General features: G+C 44.2%; 1 protein-coding gene across 4 annotated transcripts in view; it reads right to left on the bottom strand.

The window, feature by feature from the left end:
* Positions 1-1,057: 1,057 nt before the first annotated feature.
* chl1b (cell adhesion molecule L1-like b) overlaps positions 1,058-15,520 on the bottom strand; it is a 62,239-nt gene continuing 47,776 nt past the window's right edge. For all 4 annotated transcript variants that reach the window (XM_031853696.1, XM_031853962.1, XM_031853877.1 and 1 more), the window contains 5 exons: positions 15,270-15,392; positions 11,654-11,833; positions 5,449-5,580; positions 4,428-4,500; positions 1,058-2,282 (listed from right to left, as the gene is read on the bottom strand). In XM_031853696.1, coding sequence (XP_031709556.1) covers positions 2,078-2,282; positions 4,428-4,500; positions 5,449-5,580; positions 11,654-11,833; positions 15,270-15,392 — 713 coding nt within the window. In that variant the 3' untranslated portion in view covers positions 1,058-2,077. The remainder of the gene's footprint in view (positions 2,283-4,427; positions 4,501-5,448; positions 5,581-11,653; positions 11,834-15,269; positions 15,393-15,520) is intronic.

Genomic DNA, 15,520 nt, shown 5'->3' with positions numbered 1-15,520 from the left:
CCTCCGAAGCAATCAAACCAGAAGCTCATCTCAAAGAAGAGACGTGACCCCGGCCCGCGACATTTGTAAAAGTCACACCACAAACGGGGAAACAGTTTGTCCAACATCTTCTGTTTTATTCATAGGGAATGAGGACGTTTCACCAGCAACCGGTGTCATATTTGTTTTACCGCTGACTGGAGGTGGAGGCAGAGATTTATTCACCCGTAGAGGCATACAAACAGAACTGCATGGAGAACATTAATATTCTTCCATCAGTGACGGCTGGGACCAAACAGGCAGTCACACCATTACCAGGATGTAAGAAAGTAAAGCAACTTTAATGACGTCAAAAAAAAAAAAAACACCAATCGACATTCTTAACATGCAATGGCTGAATTTTTACAAAACATTGCAATTTTTCTTTTTCTGATCATGGTGCTAATGTTAATGCTGAGCGACGTAGTGACTGTGTTTTGCGTGGCAGTGTATTGGAAGCAACAGAGTAAGGCTTGTTAAGACTGATGTAACGGTGACTACAGTCTATTTCATCTCAGCACGCAACCAGATTACAGTAATCTGATTACATCAAAAAAACAAGGTGTATCCCATTACAGGTGCTGTGCGCTTTCTTCTTAAAGGGGCACTTCACCAACACTCACATGGAAATCTGAATAGTACTCTATACGATCACATAGTTGTATAATGTTCTGTGGCTCCGGAGGTGCTTTGTCAAGAAGACTGATGATGTCACAGTGATGTGTCACTGGGATTATCCCAATTTGGACTTTGAGGCCTCAAGTGACTGCGTTACAAACTAGGGGAGTGGAATTTAATGGATTTGGGTGTTTATCGGGCAAGATGAATTATGGGGAGTGTAAGATCTGGTATTTTTGGAGCTTGACACAAACTAGGGGCCGCTTTCACTTTAACCATTTAAAAAAAAACATCTCAGCTCCAACATTATTGGAGTACAATACTAGATCACTGGAGAAGTGCTTTAGAGGAATAGTTTGATGTTTTATGATTTATTATCATGCTTTGTAGACAGATTTTGTTACCTTTTTTAGTCTTTATGCTAAGATAAGCCGTGACTTCATATTTACCGTAAAAAAGCGAATACGTATATTTCCCAAAATGTCAAACTATTCCTCTGAACACTACAGTATGAGGCGACTTCTTGAAAAACTTAATTTGAAATACCGGCTATCGGCAATAGTGGCATTGTAAAATAGTCCGTCTATAAACCGGATTCAACTGTAATGGTGCTTTTAATACAAATTCGGGTATAAAAGTGATTTACTGGACTACACAACAATTTCTAATAATCAGATAAATAATGATGTATCGTATCATTGAATACCTTCTGTATCTGGTACGGCAGTGTACGGCTTGTTTATAGTGAGCAGACTGAGGCCTGTCATTTATTCTGTCCAATTAATCTAAATGCGAAACAAGACACATTATAGCTACATTTCACTTCTCTTCTAACATCACAGGGAGATTGATGACTCGCTGTTGGTGATATGTAAATTGTCGTTATTTTGTCAGGTACAAAACCACTGGATAGAATAAGTTAATAAGCTTCCTTCTATATACATCTTCCATCATATTTAATGAATCCATTTCAAATACAAAAGGTCAGTAACAGTCGGCTGCAATTTGAAAAATATCAACTTGATATTCCCACTTATCTGAGAGGCAAAGCTGCATATAATGATGTGCAGTGGAGAGTGAAATGTTCCGAACATTTGTACAAAATACACAGCAGCTGACGTAATGGAGATAAAAAAAAGAAAAGATAATCCAAGCCCTCTACGTATTTTTTGTGTAATAATAATTATAAAAAAAAGACACTCGGCACATACAATATACACTATATATACACAGTATGTAGTAACGGTCATCCTGTTGCGACTTGACAAAAGAAACGCTGTATAAAATGAGAGTGGCAGTGTGCAGTCGGCAATGACACATTACATTTGACACCAAACGTGTGTGCTCGGTATGGATCATGTCTGTTTCCCACTTTCCACGTGTTCCTCCCGGCGGGGGGATTTGATGAAAACGTTGCCCGGGAGTTGATGGATGGCGCTCCTCACGCCGGGGTCTGAATGGCGGCCTTGATCTCGGCGGACGCTCTCTTCGCCTTCCGCCCCGCGTACTCGCCGATGAAGGAGCCGTCCTCGTTGAACTGGACGTCCTCGTCGCCGTAGTCCACCAGGCTGTCCCCGCTGTCCCCGGCTTTGATCTCTCTGCTCAGCGAGTGCTGGCTGCCCTTCAGAGGCTTCTCGTCGTTGTCACTGCGAGAGAGGGCGCAGTGGATTTAGAATCGCCTCATGTCACCCATTGGCTTCACTCTATGGTTTATTGGGGGGGGGCACAGGCTGCAGCTATCACTGCCTCTACGGTGAGCTTCTGTGACTGACATTGACCTATCTCGAGCTGACCAATGGGAAATCATCGCACGGACCCACATGTTGTGACGGTGTTAATCCTCACACTATACGTGCATCAATGCATTTGACGAAGTGATGGGAGATACTGAGGGGGACATTAAACCGCTGCTGACTATTGCAGCTGAACAATCTTTGGGTCTGTGACGCATCCTATTGGCCAGACGACTAAACCGCTAAACGCGCTTTCATATGATTTAGGTTCATAAGTAGTTCAACTAACATTATAGCCTTTGACATGAAGTTAGCGCCGCTCGCTCCCAGCTTTTAGTCAAATCTAACCTAGTTAAATCACAAGTATCTGCCAAGTGGAAATGTAGGCACTCATGTATTCCCCTACATATATTTATTATGAGCACCACTGATGAAGTTTCAGATGCTCAGTAATATCCTGTGCTCTCGTGTTTCACCCAGATTTAGGCACTCCAAACATGGAACAGAGGCCAGACAGTTGAAGTGAAGCTAACTGGTTACTAACAGGTTTGGTACGGGTCGACACGCTAACACGCTGACGGAGTCACTGTTTTTATGAGGAGGGAGCGCTGCGCCAGACTGTGTTTGAAATAAATAGCTTTTTAAATGCTGCATTGCTTGTCAGCAACCGGTCACAACCGGTAATTTAATGAACGGTTTGGCCTTGTGTTTTCTGATTCCTTCATGCAGTTAATAGGCGACACCAGTCATTATTTTAGTTTTAATGAAAACTGGTGACACATTCTTCTTTTAAATAAGTGCTGTGGTCGATCTAAATTCTGACGATGTGAAGAGGGTTTCATGTGGATTTTGAAAAGTAACTGATATTCAAAGTAACTTAAGTGTTAAGTGTGCGAACAGAACTGTGTGTGGTAGTGGACATGCACATGCAGCCTGTATCCTGTTTGCTACCAAATTGTGAAACCAGGTTGTCGTTTCACTGAGGGACCTAATGACACGACTAAGCACACACATGTCTCTACATATGCATCCAGTATATGAATGAAACACAACCATCAGTGAATGGATGATTTGTTTCCCTTAAAGCAAAATATTTTGGAAATACACTTTAATTTGCACTCTTGCTCAGTTAGACGAGAAGGTCGATACCACTCATGTCTGTACGGTCATTATGACGCTACCATCACTCCTGTACTGTCTCTAGAACCTTCTCTGCAAAGGCCTTGGTTTGGACTATGGAGCCTCCGGGTTCTTTCATAAATATTATTCTTTTACAATTCTTGTTCTTGATTTTCCGCCCTGTAATATTTGGATTATATATGAAAGTATTCATGACAAACACTTCGAAGAAATATATCAACGTGCAAATGAATCGCACAAAAAACCAAACCCGGCCGGCTGCCTTTAGGCGGGAAGTATAAAGGCAGCGGGCCGCCTTTCCCAAACAAGGTACAGACATCAGATTGATGGATTTTCTCATCTAACTCTCGCAAGAAAGCCGACAAGCACATTTTCCAAAATGTTGAACTGTTCCTTTTGAGTTTAAAGGACCACTACCACAGTTAACCGCTGGTCTGAAACCAGCTCGTAGTTAAGAGAACTTAGGAGGGACTTTACACACAAACAAAACCGTCAGGAGTCGACATGACGGAGTATAAATCCCGTCACACGCTTTCAATGACACTGATTGGTTCTAGCCTGCGTCGCCGCGGCTCCTAACACGACCCCACGTGCATCACTAGCAACAACACAACACCGTATCTAAGAGCACCTACAAAGGGATGCTACCACTCGGACAACACCGATGTGTAAACAGCTCAGGGATGCTACCTGCTGTTTATCACATACTTTCCGGGTACTCGGCGGGGGGGGGGGGGGGCCATCAAATGTCTCGAGCAGCGGAAGCGCAAGGCTGCACCTCGTGCATTCTGGGTTGTCTTTTCCGCGAGAGGAGAGAGAGAATAGCGGAGAGAAGAGGACAGCAGAGGAGGATTTCATACACTGTTGCACGTGAATTGCAGTGAGGAGGTGAAATAGCGCTCCGGGGGCTCCGCTTACCTGTATTCACAGAATGTGTCGTCATTCATGCCCTGGGACTCCACGTCTGGGTGAAGGTCCTCTTTTTCTTTCACTGCTCACAAAGTGAAAAGAAGATATCAGCGATTTCCCCCGAGAGACGGCTGCCGATGAGGTTCCAGCCTCGGTCCCCGATTCCCTGCACTTATATTCACTTAATGAAAGAGCACCGCAAGCCTTGGGAAACGATTGCGACATTTCAATCAACTCAAAAACACCTTTTACATCTAAGTTCTGTCATTATAAATCTCATTTAAGATCATAATCAAGCTGCACCTTGAACAAACTGTTTTTTTTTTATATAAATTCAAACAGTGTGCATTCATTAAGTATACTTCTGTATGTGATGTAACAGGGGAAAAAAACCCCAAAACACGTAAGGGATTGAGAGAAAAGCTTGTCGGAGCTGCGGATGATAATGAGAAGTTAATGAGAAAACAAAGGACAGGGCTGCGTCTCGCTTTTTTTTTTTTTTTTTCTGCTGACGAGCGGAGTGATCGCTGCCCGGACGACAACCTGATGGCCATTAGCCGTGAATAATAAAGGCCATAAGGACCCTCATGTCCCCAACAGGATGAATAACATTGAGGCACCGCGGAGCTTATGTCATCATTCCCTGCTCGGCCACCCCGTGTGCAGCATTTGCATGTTGTCTCGCTGTGGGCTTTGTTTAGATTGCTACTCGGAAAAAAACAACAACAAAAAAAAGCTGCGTGTCTTAATAATGCCAGATTCAAATGATGGACATACAGTAGAAAGGCTTATTTTCATATCTGTACACAAGCCTATTTCATGTGTGAATTTGCATGAAAAAATAATTTTGTGGCTGGAAGCAAACAAAAAAAACCTGCTTCCTGTAATGGCTGCAAGTTTGATTAATCCTTTCGCTCTTGGCAACAAACAGCTGAATAGAAATATAATGATGCTCCCAGCAGCATTTACTATTCAAGCAAGGTGACGTGTGTGTGTGTGTGTGCGTGTGCGCTTGACGGCGAGCACCTACCGGAATACTTCCCTCCTTTATTTCTGTTGACAAAGCATGCGATCAGCACAATGAGAGTGAGGAGAGCGATGGCGCACATCAGGCCGATAAACCAGCCCTGGGTGGATATTCCTCCGTGGACGCTGGCCAGACCTGAGGAGGACAAAACCCGGTGACTTTGACACGCCTTGGCCTTTTCACCGTGGACACTTGATTGAATGTTTACATCGACAGAGCCTATCTGATGCAAAAGGCAGAGGGTGGCAGGGCCCGCCGCTGATTGGAAACGGTCCAATATTAATATTAAACAGCTAATCCCGCTTGTCTAATTAATCAAGTAAGGGACGCTGTACAAATGTAATTCCTCTCGGCGGGTCCGCGCGGCTGAATTAAAATCCGAGTGACAACGCCGAGGACCACGCGCCGAGGCTCGAGTCACTGCTCAAGGACGCGGAGGGGTGCACCACGAGAGGTCATTTAGTTTTGCCTGCTTTTCCTTTTGTGTCTTCCTTTGCTGTTTGGAATCCCCCTCCTCACCTGTTGACCCGGTCGTGATAACGTCTTCAAATATGCTAGAATTATCAAGCCAGCTGTTAGGAATAAGGCGCACAGTGTACTCTGTCCCGGGGTCGAGCCCGTCGATGACGTGGAAGGTCTTAGAGGTGTTTAAGGCCTCTGATATCTTCCAGACACCCTCACCTGTGCAGAGGGCGAACGGTCAGGACGGGTTAGTACCGGTGACCACAACACACAAGCATTGAATCCAACAGTGTATGAATGAAGAGACACGGAGGGACGATTACAGGCACAACACACTGTCACTAAAACTCACTCGTCACAAACTACCAGAGACTAAAAAAAGAGAAGAGTAATATGAGCTTACGGTTGTTCACATGTGCAATATAAAACTCTGTGTGCTCTCCTCCAGATATCCAGCTGATATTTGCAAAGCTGTCGCTAACTGCTGAGCTAAAGCTCAACAGGGCCGGGGCTGGAGGTGAGATGAGAGAGAAGAGATATGGTTAAAGAGTGGTTAGTGAAGGACGCAGCAGATCGAAGCCGTCGTGGAGAGGTTGTTTTGAGATGATGAGGAAGTTGCTCGTCACCTTCTATTAAAGAAAGCCAGAGAGCTCTTTTGTTTCCCAAGACTATTGTAAGGAGGTATCCATTACGTCTGAGAGGGGGACATTGGGTGAGTCCCTCGGGACAAGAGATACTGAAATGGAGGTTAAAGGAGATACACAAAGATCTCCTGGGAGATTTGCCATCCAAACTCTTTGACGATTATTAAATGTTCAATATAGTTTGAAAGAATTAATAACATTCTTATCTTTCAAATCTGTAACTCTTAGAATCTGCAGATATGTGTGACGCACGTCTAATATCTTTCTATATCATTCTATCCTGTCGTTCTTTCACATACCTCCGACTATAGACGTGTAAAAAGGTAATGTGTCAATTTATTTCAAGAGACATACATGAAAGGGTCCCTGGTATATTATCTCATGGGTCCTTGGCTCTGTCAAATTCCGACAATTTTTTTTACTTGCCAAAAAACATAAAATGTACTTTTTTTATCTCATATTTCCTGTAATGTCTGGTTGTGAAATATGTGTATTATATTCCTTTGGGTTTATTTATTGTATAAAAGCAGTCAAATTTAATTTCATTACCTATTAATCTACTGATCATTTCCCCAATGACTGATGAATCATTTAGTCACTGAATATAGTGAAGAATGCCCAGCAGCTGTTCCCAGGCCCCGAGGTCACGCCTGCACGTCTCATTCTGTCCAACTCAGCTCCAAACACAAATACATTTTTATCCATGTGTGATATAAAATTGATAGGAGCAACAAATCCTTTACAATTAATCAACGATCAATGTTGTTTCTGTCGATTGACTAATCAAATAACAGTTTCAGCTCCGAATCTTAGTTTAAAAATATATAAATCTGAATCCGCCTTTGAAGCCAACCATGTGTAATTTAATACCCATTAAGAACAGTGAGGACATGAGCCCTATGTCCTCAATGGTAACTACAGCCCTGGTATACTCCTTTTCTTTGAAGATCCAATTACAAGCGGGCTTTAATAATTACATTTGATGTTATTTGCTTTGAAAGCAGGATGAAACTCCCTCTGCTTTAAGCTTTGCCTGCCTCAGACATATCATGTAATGTAGCCTTTTGATACCCAACTGCGAAGACAAACAATCTAATAATGGAGTGAATGATGTGCATCATTAGTATGGGGGAAGTGTGCTTTGACAGCAGCTGCCAGAGCCAGTCAACAAAGCACAATCCACTTCATTTCCCCACGGCAAACATGCAAAATCTTCTGCCGTGTCTCCAGCTCAGGTGCATTATTGGCTCAGGTGATAATTCTCCACGCAAGGACACCTGCGGCGCCCGTCCCAACCACCGCAGATGACACTCTCGAGCTAATGTTGATGGATTAGTCTGCGAACTATGGTAATTCCAATCACTGGAAGTACCCCGATGACTTGGACTGACAAAGGCCCCCCAAAAGTAAAAATGTCCCAGGGCCGGCTGCCGTGTTTTGTCACTGCGCCCCTCAGCTTGCTATTAAATGCTGCAGAAAGCAGCTGCTCGCCCAGCAGGGAGCTGGTGCTTCAAAGTCAGACGGCTTTTTTCTATTTAAGTTTTTATAGGAGAGGCCAGAAAATATTCGGATATAGGAGCTTCCAACAGCTCCCACTTATCCACTTATCTCAGTGTCCCGTAAATATCACCCTCCCAGTTTGAGCTCGCACCTCCCCCCCCGGCCCGGCCCTCTCGGCTCGGTTGGTGCGCCGGACGACTTCTTGTCCCTGAGCAATGTTGCTGTTTACCCAGTTGAAGATTACATGGAAATGTCAGGTGACTGTTCGGTCAATACTCTGACGCGTGCAGGGGAGGGGGAGGGGGGGGGGGCCGAGGCCCAACAAATCAATCACTGACAATTAGACATATCTGTCCCCTTCAAGTGACTGCAATCTAGCGCTTCACTGTCGGGCTGGCAAATATAGATCTCGTATCTTAGGTTTCCCCGCGGTACAGCCGGGAAATTAAAACCAGCTTTTTCATCAGCATGCTACCTACGGAAGCCCTGTGAGGACACAAAAAAGATCTGGTGACCAATTGTTTGAGTCTGATCGCATTAGTTTTGCCAGTGTAATCATTCTAAGTGAAGTGTCTGACCTGCAGGTTTTGAAGTGTTTTAAACGGCCGAACGTGCACCCAGTATTATGAGTATTAAGCATCATGAGGTCAAACCAACTCTACTCCGACCTTGCTAAAATTTGAGCACCCAGCCACCAAAGCTGTTTTTTCTGCAGGCGCTGTTACTGTTTGGAGAAAGCTAAAAGGTATGAAAAGCTGAGGATATTCCCCTGGAGGACCATGTGTTATTACAGTAATAAATTATTGATTCATAATGCCACTGTTGCTTTTACTGGTTAAAATGACAAACAACGCTGGCGTTGGGTCACATTTCACTGAACGTAAACTCCGTTTGTAACTTGACGGTGGGTTTCCGTGCTTCTCTCTGACTGTACTTATGTACTTATGAGGAAAGAGAAGCTTCATTCAGTAACACCACTGTGCAAACAAGTGCAGTGCTTTCATAGTCCTAAGAACTCTCGACAGTGATACATCTTCAGCTTAGCGAATCACATGATTTCCCATGATCTAGTACACTTATTTATATCATATCAATAATTTAAATTATTATGTGTTTAGGGGTATATGAATAATACACAAATTTTGCCAAAATAAGGAACCTTTTCTCAAAATACTACTAATGACCCCAGCTAAACTTTTTAAAATAAAAAATAATAAAAAGGAACTTGCAAAGATGATCCTGGCACCACATCACCTGTTCCTAAGTCATGAACACAGGTGAGAAAAACATTTAGATAAGATCTAGAAAATGGATCACCAGAATTTCTTCCCCTTCTTTTCTCTTCGGGCTTCCGTACGATGCACTTGTCTTTTTTTACAAACTATAAAATGGCACAAAGAGAGAATCTGAAATAGCTAATCGGCCTTCGTATTTAGTTTCCTGCTTTTCTATCTTTTACTCTACAGCTCTGGTTTGTCTCGGTGGAGGGATGCTCGTTGTGTCGGAATGTGCTGCCGCTCTACCTATGGTGGAGCGAGTGCGTTTGGTCACTGGGGACTTTGGAGTGCTTGGAGGTGAGGGGGAAGCTGACTTGCCTGAAAAGAAAGACAGACCTTGTGGTTATCAATCGGGACAGAGCTCGGGGCGCTACGTTCTACTGTTAGCACGCATGCTATTTTCAGCTAAACTCTAAAATTAGTAACTAGTCACGTCTACTGTGAAACAATCTAGACTCGGAAAACAAAAAAAAAAACATTTTACAGATTTTATACACAAGGTGAGATGTTTTTTATTTGTATTTGACTTGATCTATCCTTCTTAAAGTGAACACATTGTCTTTGTGCACATCATTGAGAGGGAGAAGAATGCATGTCAGATGCTCTTCCTCTTAAAGCATCATTTATTTCCTCAGCTTGAGCTAGACGCATCGCACTGAGTCTGCTGTTGTTAGGATAAAAGTCAATATTCGTTTACAGTCACTAATGAGCCCAGATTAATATGAATTTATAATTGGGTTACTCATTACCATTGCTATTAGAGAGGAAGCCACAAACTTTATTTAAGAAGTTCTAATGAAAGGAGGCATCGGAGTGCTCTCCGCTGATGGCAAGGGCAAACAGCCGACAAGGTCAATTATCTGCGGAGGAGCCGAGTGTTCGGAGCTTTTTAATTTGGCACAGGAAAAATAAAGCGCGTCGACCTGTTCGAGTGTCAAAACCTGATGATTTATTCAGGCCCTGTAGCATCCACACCTGTCCACATTTCTACATCTAAAAAAGCATGCAGCCGCTACCTTACACGATAACCACGACTGCGGAAACATGTCACACCAGCATACAGCGAATTTAGAAATTTCCAAATGAGGCGTTCCCGTTGTATGTGCAAGGTGTGACATGCCACAGTTTCTATACGTGAACACAAGAGCTACATACTGAGGCCGACAGTGGGAGCCAATGTGGGAGCTGCGGGGGAGGGGGGAGAACAAAAAAAAGGAAAGACAGAAAGAAAGAGAAAAAAGACAGAAGGGACAGGCAATGCTAAGCAGATGTTGACACACACTCAGACATTTACAGTACACACTGCGGGACCAAAGGTAACGCTCAAAGCTAAGCAGGTTTTAGAGGCATGAGCGAAAGACAATTCACAGAAACGACACCGACATAAACACACGTAGCGACAGCGCGTGCAGCAGCTCCACAGAACTCAATACAGAAAAAATGTTCCTCTTCCCTGTTATCATTTCTTCTTCTTTTTTTTGGCTGACTTTTCAGCATGCAAATAAACAACTCCCTAAGAGCCAATTAAGTTCCTCTCCGTGATTGTGAGGATTCTTTCAGTAAACACTAAGTAATCGCTCGCAAAACACCTGCAGCGTGTTTCAACATTAAGTTGAGCCGTTTGTTGTTTTTTTGTTTTCGCATAACACGACCTGAATGACGCACTTAAAGCCTTCGGGGTGCGTTTGTATTAAGAAGTGCCCCGGCCAATTATTTCTGCTGACAGTATCTGTTCCTGCTGTTTCCTGTTTCATTTCCCGTCCGGTCGGTCATCACACCCGCCGCCCCGCAATCTCACTGAGGCTCGACTTTTGAGTTCTCGCCAGCCTGAAGTGCGGCGGCGCGCAGTCCTCAACAAATGATATGTAATTGAAAAGAAAAAGATTACAAGCTGCTAGCCGGCTCATTGTGATTACTTACCCGGCAACTCTTTTCGTGATTACACAATTCAGTATCAGAACCTTCAGTTTCCTCTCCTGCTCAAAGCAATTTTCTTTCTTTGCTGATTGTTTCATAGCTCAAATTCCAATTCCAATTTCCAATCAATAAGCACTTGCTCTCTTGTGACAGTGACAAATGAAAACCTCCACTGCATCCGTATGAAATTGTTTATCCACAAAAATGACTTACATGGAGATATGAAAAGCTTCGCTGCTCGGGGGCACGGATCATACGACGCTAGTTCAATGCCCTTCTTTGAAATAGTGAAATGGCTCCGTCACCTACTTCTCTCGGCCTGAATGTGTTTTCATTGTCTCCCACACACACCACCCACACACACACACCACCCGGTCACTTGCTTTGCGGGACCCTCCCATCACTCACTTGTTTCTAGGGTGGTGGTGCACTCCTCGCTGACGACAGGCCCGCAGCCCACCTTGGTGCAGGAGCGCAGGTAGAGCTTGTATTTGCTCACGGGCTCCAGGTCGCGCAGGATCCACTTGGTGGTGTCGGGGTTGCTGATGTTCACCGTCTGCAGGGGCCCCACTTCCTCCGTGTCGTTGACTAGTTGGAGAAATAAAATAAAAAACATATACATATGGTGGATATATACTAAAAAAACGTTGTAGGCCTCCTTTCAACCAGTCAAGTTGCAGTTTACGTCACTTTATAATGTGATCCTGTTGGACATTAGTGTGAAATCGTCAGAACTAGCATTTGAATTATTGAGTTATGAAAAAAAACATCTTTTGTGAGGTCACAGTGACCTTACATGCGTCAGATTCCGTTGTGGCATTGACATAAGGACACTTTCTCACACGACAATGAGTAGTGACGGGGCCTGCAAGAGCCTCGTGGTACAAGGGCGGGGCACTATATCGATGTTATATTGATATACGTAGATATCTTCTGAGATTTTGGATATCGTAATATGGCAAAAGTGTTGTCTTTTCCTGCTTTTAAAGGCTGCATCACAGTAAGTGATTTACCTTCACCAACTTAGTCATTATATCCACATTACTGATGACTATTTATCAAAAATGTCTGAAGGATGTAGATTGAGGTATGGGAACTTAGTTTACTACATTTTTATAAATACACCATAACCAACCTAAAGGTTGTAAATATGTTTTTGTACTGGTGACTGTGTGATTCCTGTACTTTTTGCCAAACACTGAGATGTTTCATTTCCAGCTTGCACTCTGTTTTGAAGCAGAAAACTTCCAACTGACAATCACAAGACATTTCAGCGATTTCAAAGAAAGCAAACAATGCAAACGCGCATCTCCCTTTAATTTATCTCCAGCAAACATAAAACGTGCTTGTTTGGCTTAATACCCCGTTTAAAATGTGCTTTGCATTTAACAAACAAACAGCTCGTGGCCTGCACCTTCACAACTAGGATTTATCAGTGTTGTGTGTGTCTACGTTACGATGGGGTCTCATTTTTCACTCCCTAAAGCGCCGCAGTAGGCAGGGAGGTGGCATTTATGTTCTTTGTGACAAAAACAAACGCAGCAGGTGTTCAGGCGACCTTTGCTGTGAAAGAGGTGCAACGGAAACGATGACAAGAATGTATCGGTCTGCCTCTCTTTTCTGCCCAGACACCCCCCGCTGTTATCAGAAATCAGGATTTTTATCTTGTTGTTTCTAGGGAAGGGAGAAAAAAAACCCCGGTTTATTTTTGGTAAATTATGCAGTCCAAGCTGTTGCAGAGAAGAGGCCACAGGCGTCACGCTTCGACCCTTGTGGACGGATACTTTCTCACTAATCCGGAAGCACTCAGGCCTGACCGCCGGCACACGCGGTCGTATAGAGTGAACAGGCTGAAGGCTGCAGACTTTGGCTCTTCCACTGACTCCAGACAAACAACAGCTCCAAATATTCCTCAGCCCCCCCCCCCCCCACACCCCTTGGGCCAAATATCGTTGGCCGTGTGTATTGTGAGACGGACCCAAGACTGAAATCTGACAATGACCCCACGGTTAAGAGTTTAGCTCAACGGGAAAGAAAAATGGAATGAATTGAATCTAACTCCCACTCGCGTAGATCCGGAGTGCCAACTTCACCCGGCCCACTCTTGATGAGTTTATCCGCGGCAACTCTAATGTGGAACAGTGTGGCAAAAGAAATTGACACACAATTCACTTTTTCATATGTGTATAAAGTGCTTTTTTTGATTTGATCTATAGTGTATTTGATGCCATCCCATCTTATCCTACATTTCTTTTAATCATGCTGTTATTACGACTTTTTACAGCCGAGCGGACCCGTTCTCTCATCCAACACATTTCATCGCAACGTATGGACATATTAAAGTTAAACTGAAACTACTCTGCCACGCAGCAAAGAATAACGCAGCAAAGAATAACGCAGTAAAGCGCTCCGAGCCAACGAAGCGACAGAATGGATGGAGTGAGAGCACTCGTCTTCACCTCCGTGACACACTTGTGTTTGTCAAGTGGTGCGTCTATAGCTTCCAGAGAGGCAGGCTGCTGCTGGTGTAGTCTGTACTGGCCCGGCTCTGCTTCAGGCTTCACAGTGGATTATTAAGGCACTGTGACCGAACCACCCACTCTATCTGTGAGATACATTCAGAATGTATTCAGGGATGTAGAAAATAATATAAACTTTCTGTATGAGTTCAGTGAACAGCTGTTATCATTGCTATAAAGTGTACTAGTAGAGGGAAACATCTGTATCAAAACAACAATGTTTTGTGTCGCCCTAATTAGCACTTGATTCTAATTTAAAGTAATAATCCTAGTCACTATCATCGAAGGAGGATCACAGCTCTGAAAACCCTGATGTGCGTGTATCAACAAAAAGACTCCAGAGTGCTAAACTCTGAGTGAAAACAATGGAGTACAGAGTACCAGGACTATAATCTTAAAGATTGCCACTTTGACCAACTTAATTCCAACTATTAAGTTGACACCGTGATCAAAAGGTTTCAGGACAGAAAATGTGCCACTTCAAAGCGGGTTAGTTTAACGGCTCAAACGCCCGGTTGTCCCGCCGTGCTCGGTGTGTTAAACGGTGTTACAACAGGCCTTCCTGTGAAAACCTGTGAGACGTGAGGATCGGACGTAGCCCCCCCCCCACACACACACACACACACACAAGCAGTTGTGCTGCAGCTCCAGATTCCATTTGTGTCGCTGACGATGCGCCGACAGCTGGCTGCATTATCCTTTACAATTTTTCGCACATGACTTCCCTCAAGGGGACTTAAAAAAAAAAAAAAAAAGAAAGAGAAAAGTCACACTTCAGACAGCCCATCAGCTTTACTGCTGTGGTACAATGAAAACGTCCTCTCCTGAAAATACCGCGTGGTGCTTGTGCCCCTCTTGTGCGGCCAATCAAACTCAATTAGCCGTGGAGATGCCGCGCTAAAGACGACGTTGGAAGTTAGTCACTGGCTTCGTTGTGACTTTTGTTTGAGGGGCGGGAATGCGCTCAGTGACGGTATCCAGCCCGACGGTGACTGCAGACCTTAACAGACTACGACACGGTGGCCTTGGTCAGCACTGGCTGAGCCCTGATCATGACGCGCAGGCCAGCAGGCATCACCCTGACATGTCTCCTATACACACACACACACACACACACACACACACACAGCCTGATCCCACCGTGACCCCGGCCCTATTAGAGCGGGGTAGGGATTTTCCTCGCCTTGTTGAGGATCATGGGTTAGACAATCACAATGATCCTGCTCCTGTCCTGCAGCAACACACTCCTGTACTGTAAATACTCGCCTGTACAACACAGAGGTAGAAGCATTTCAAACAGCGATGCTATTAAAGTCTACGCAGTCACTGTGTATAAATTGAAACACACGGCCTGCGTGTCTCTTTTCTTCAGAGGATACAAGCAGAAGAGGAAGAGGAACACAGGGATGTGAGCGCTGTTAAACACAAGTGGAAAAGCAATACATTCCGAGGGGGCATGGCCATTCTATCTGAGTTAGTTAAGCATGAGGCGGAGGGATACGTACTGAGCTGATACTCGAGGAGGTACCCGGTGAGAATTCCATTAGGCTCCAATGGCGGGGCCCAGAGCAGTGAGACGGTGTGCTTCTGTACATCCGTGACCCTGAAAACAGGATTTTTCTCCGGGACTGCGGGGGGGGGGGGCAAAGAAGGCAATGGACACAGTGAGCAGTCGAAATTCTGCTACCCGCTATTATTTGACTTTTCCCCCTCAGTAGTTGTGAATCAATACACTCCATGCTGTTATTCCACAATC

Source organism: Anarrhichthys ocellatus, unplaced genomic scaffold (genome assembly GCF_004355925.1).
Source record: "Anarrhichthys ocellatus isolate YVR2014 unplaced genomic scaffold, GSC_Weel_1.0 scaffold1, whole genome shotgun sequence".
In the NCBI taxonomy this organism is placed as follows: Eukaryota; Metazoa; Chordata; class Actinopteri; order Perciformes; family Anarhichadidae; genus Anarrhichthys; species Anarrhichthys ocellatus.
This window is presented reverse-complemented; position numbering and strand designations above follow the sequence as displayed.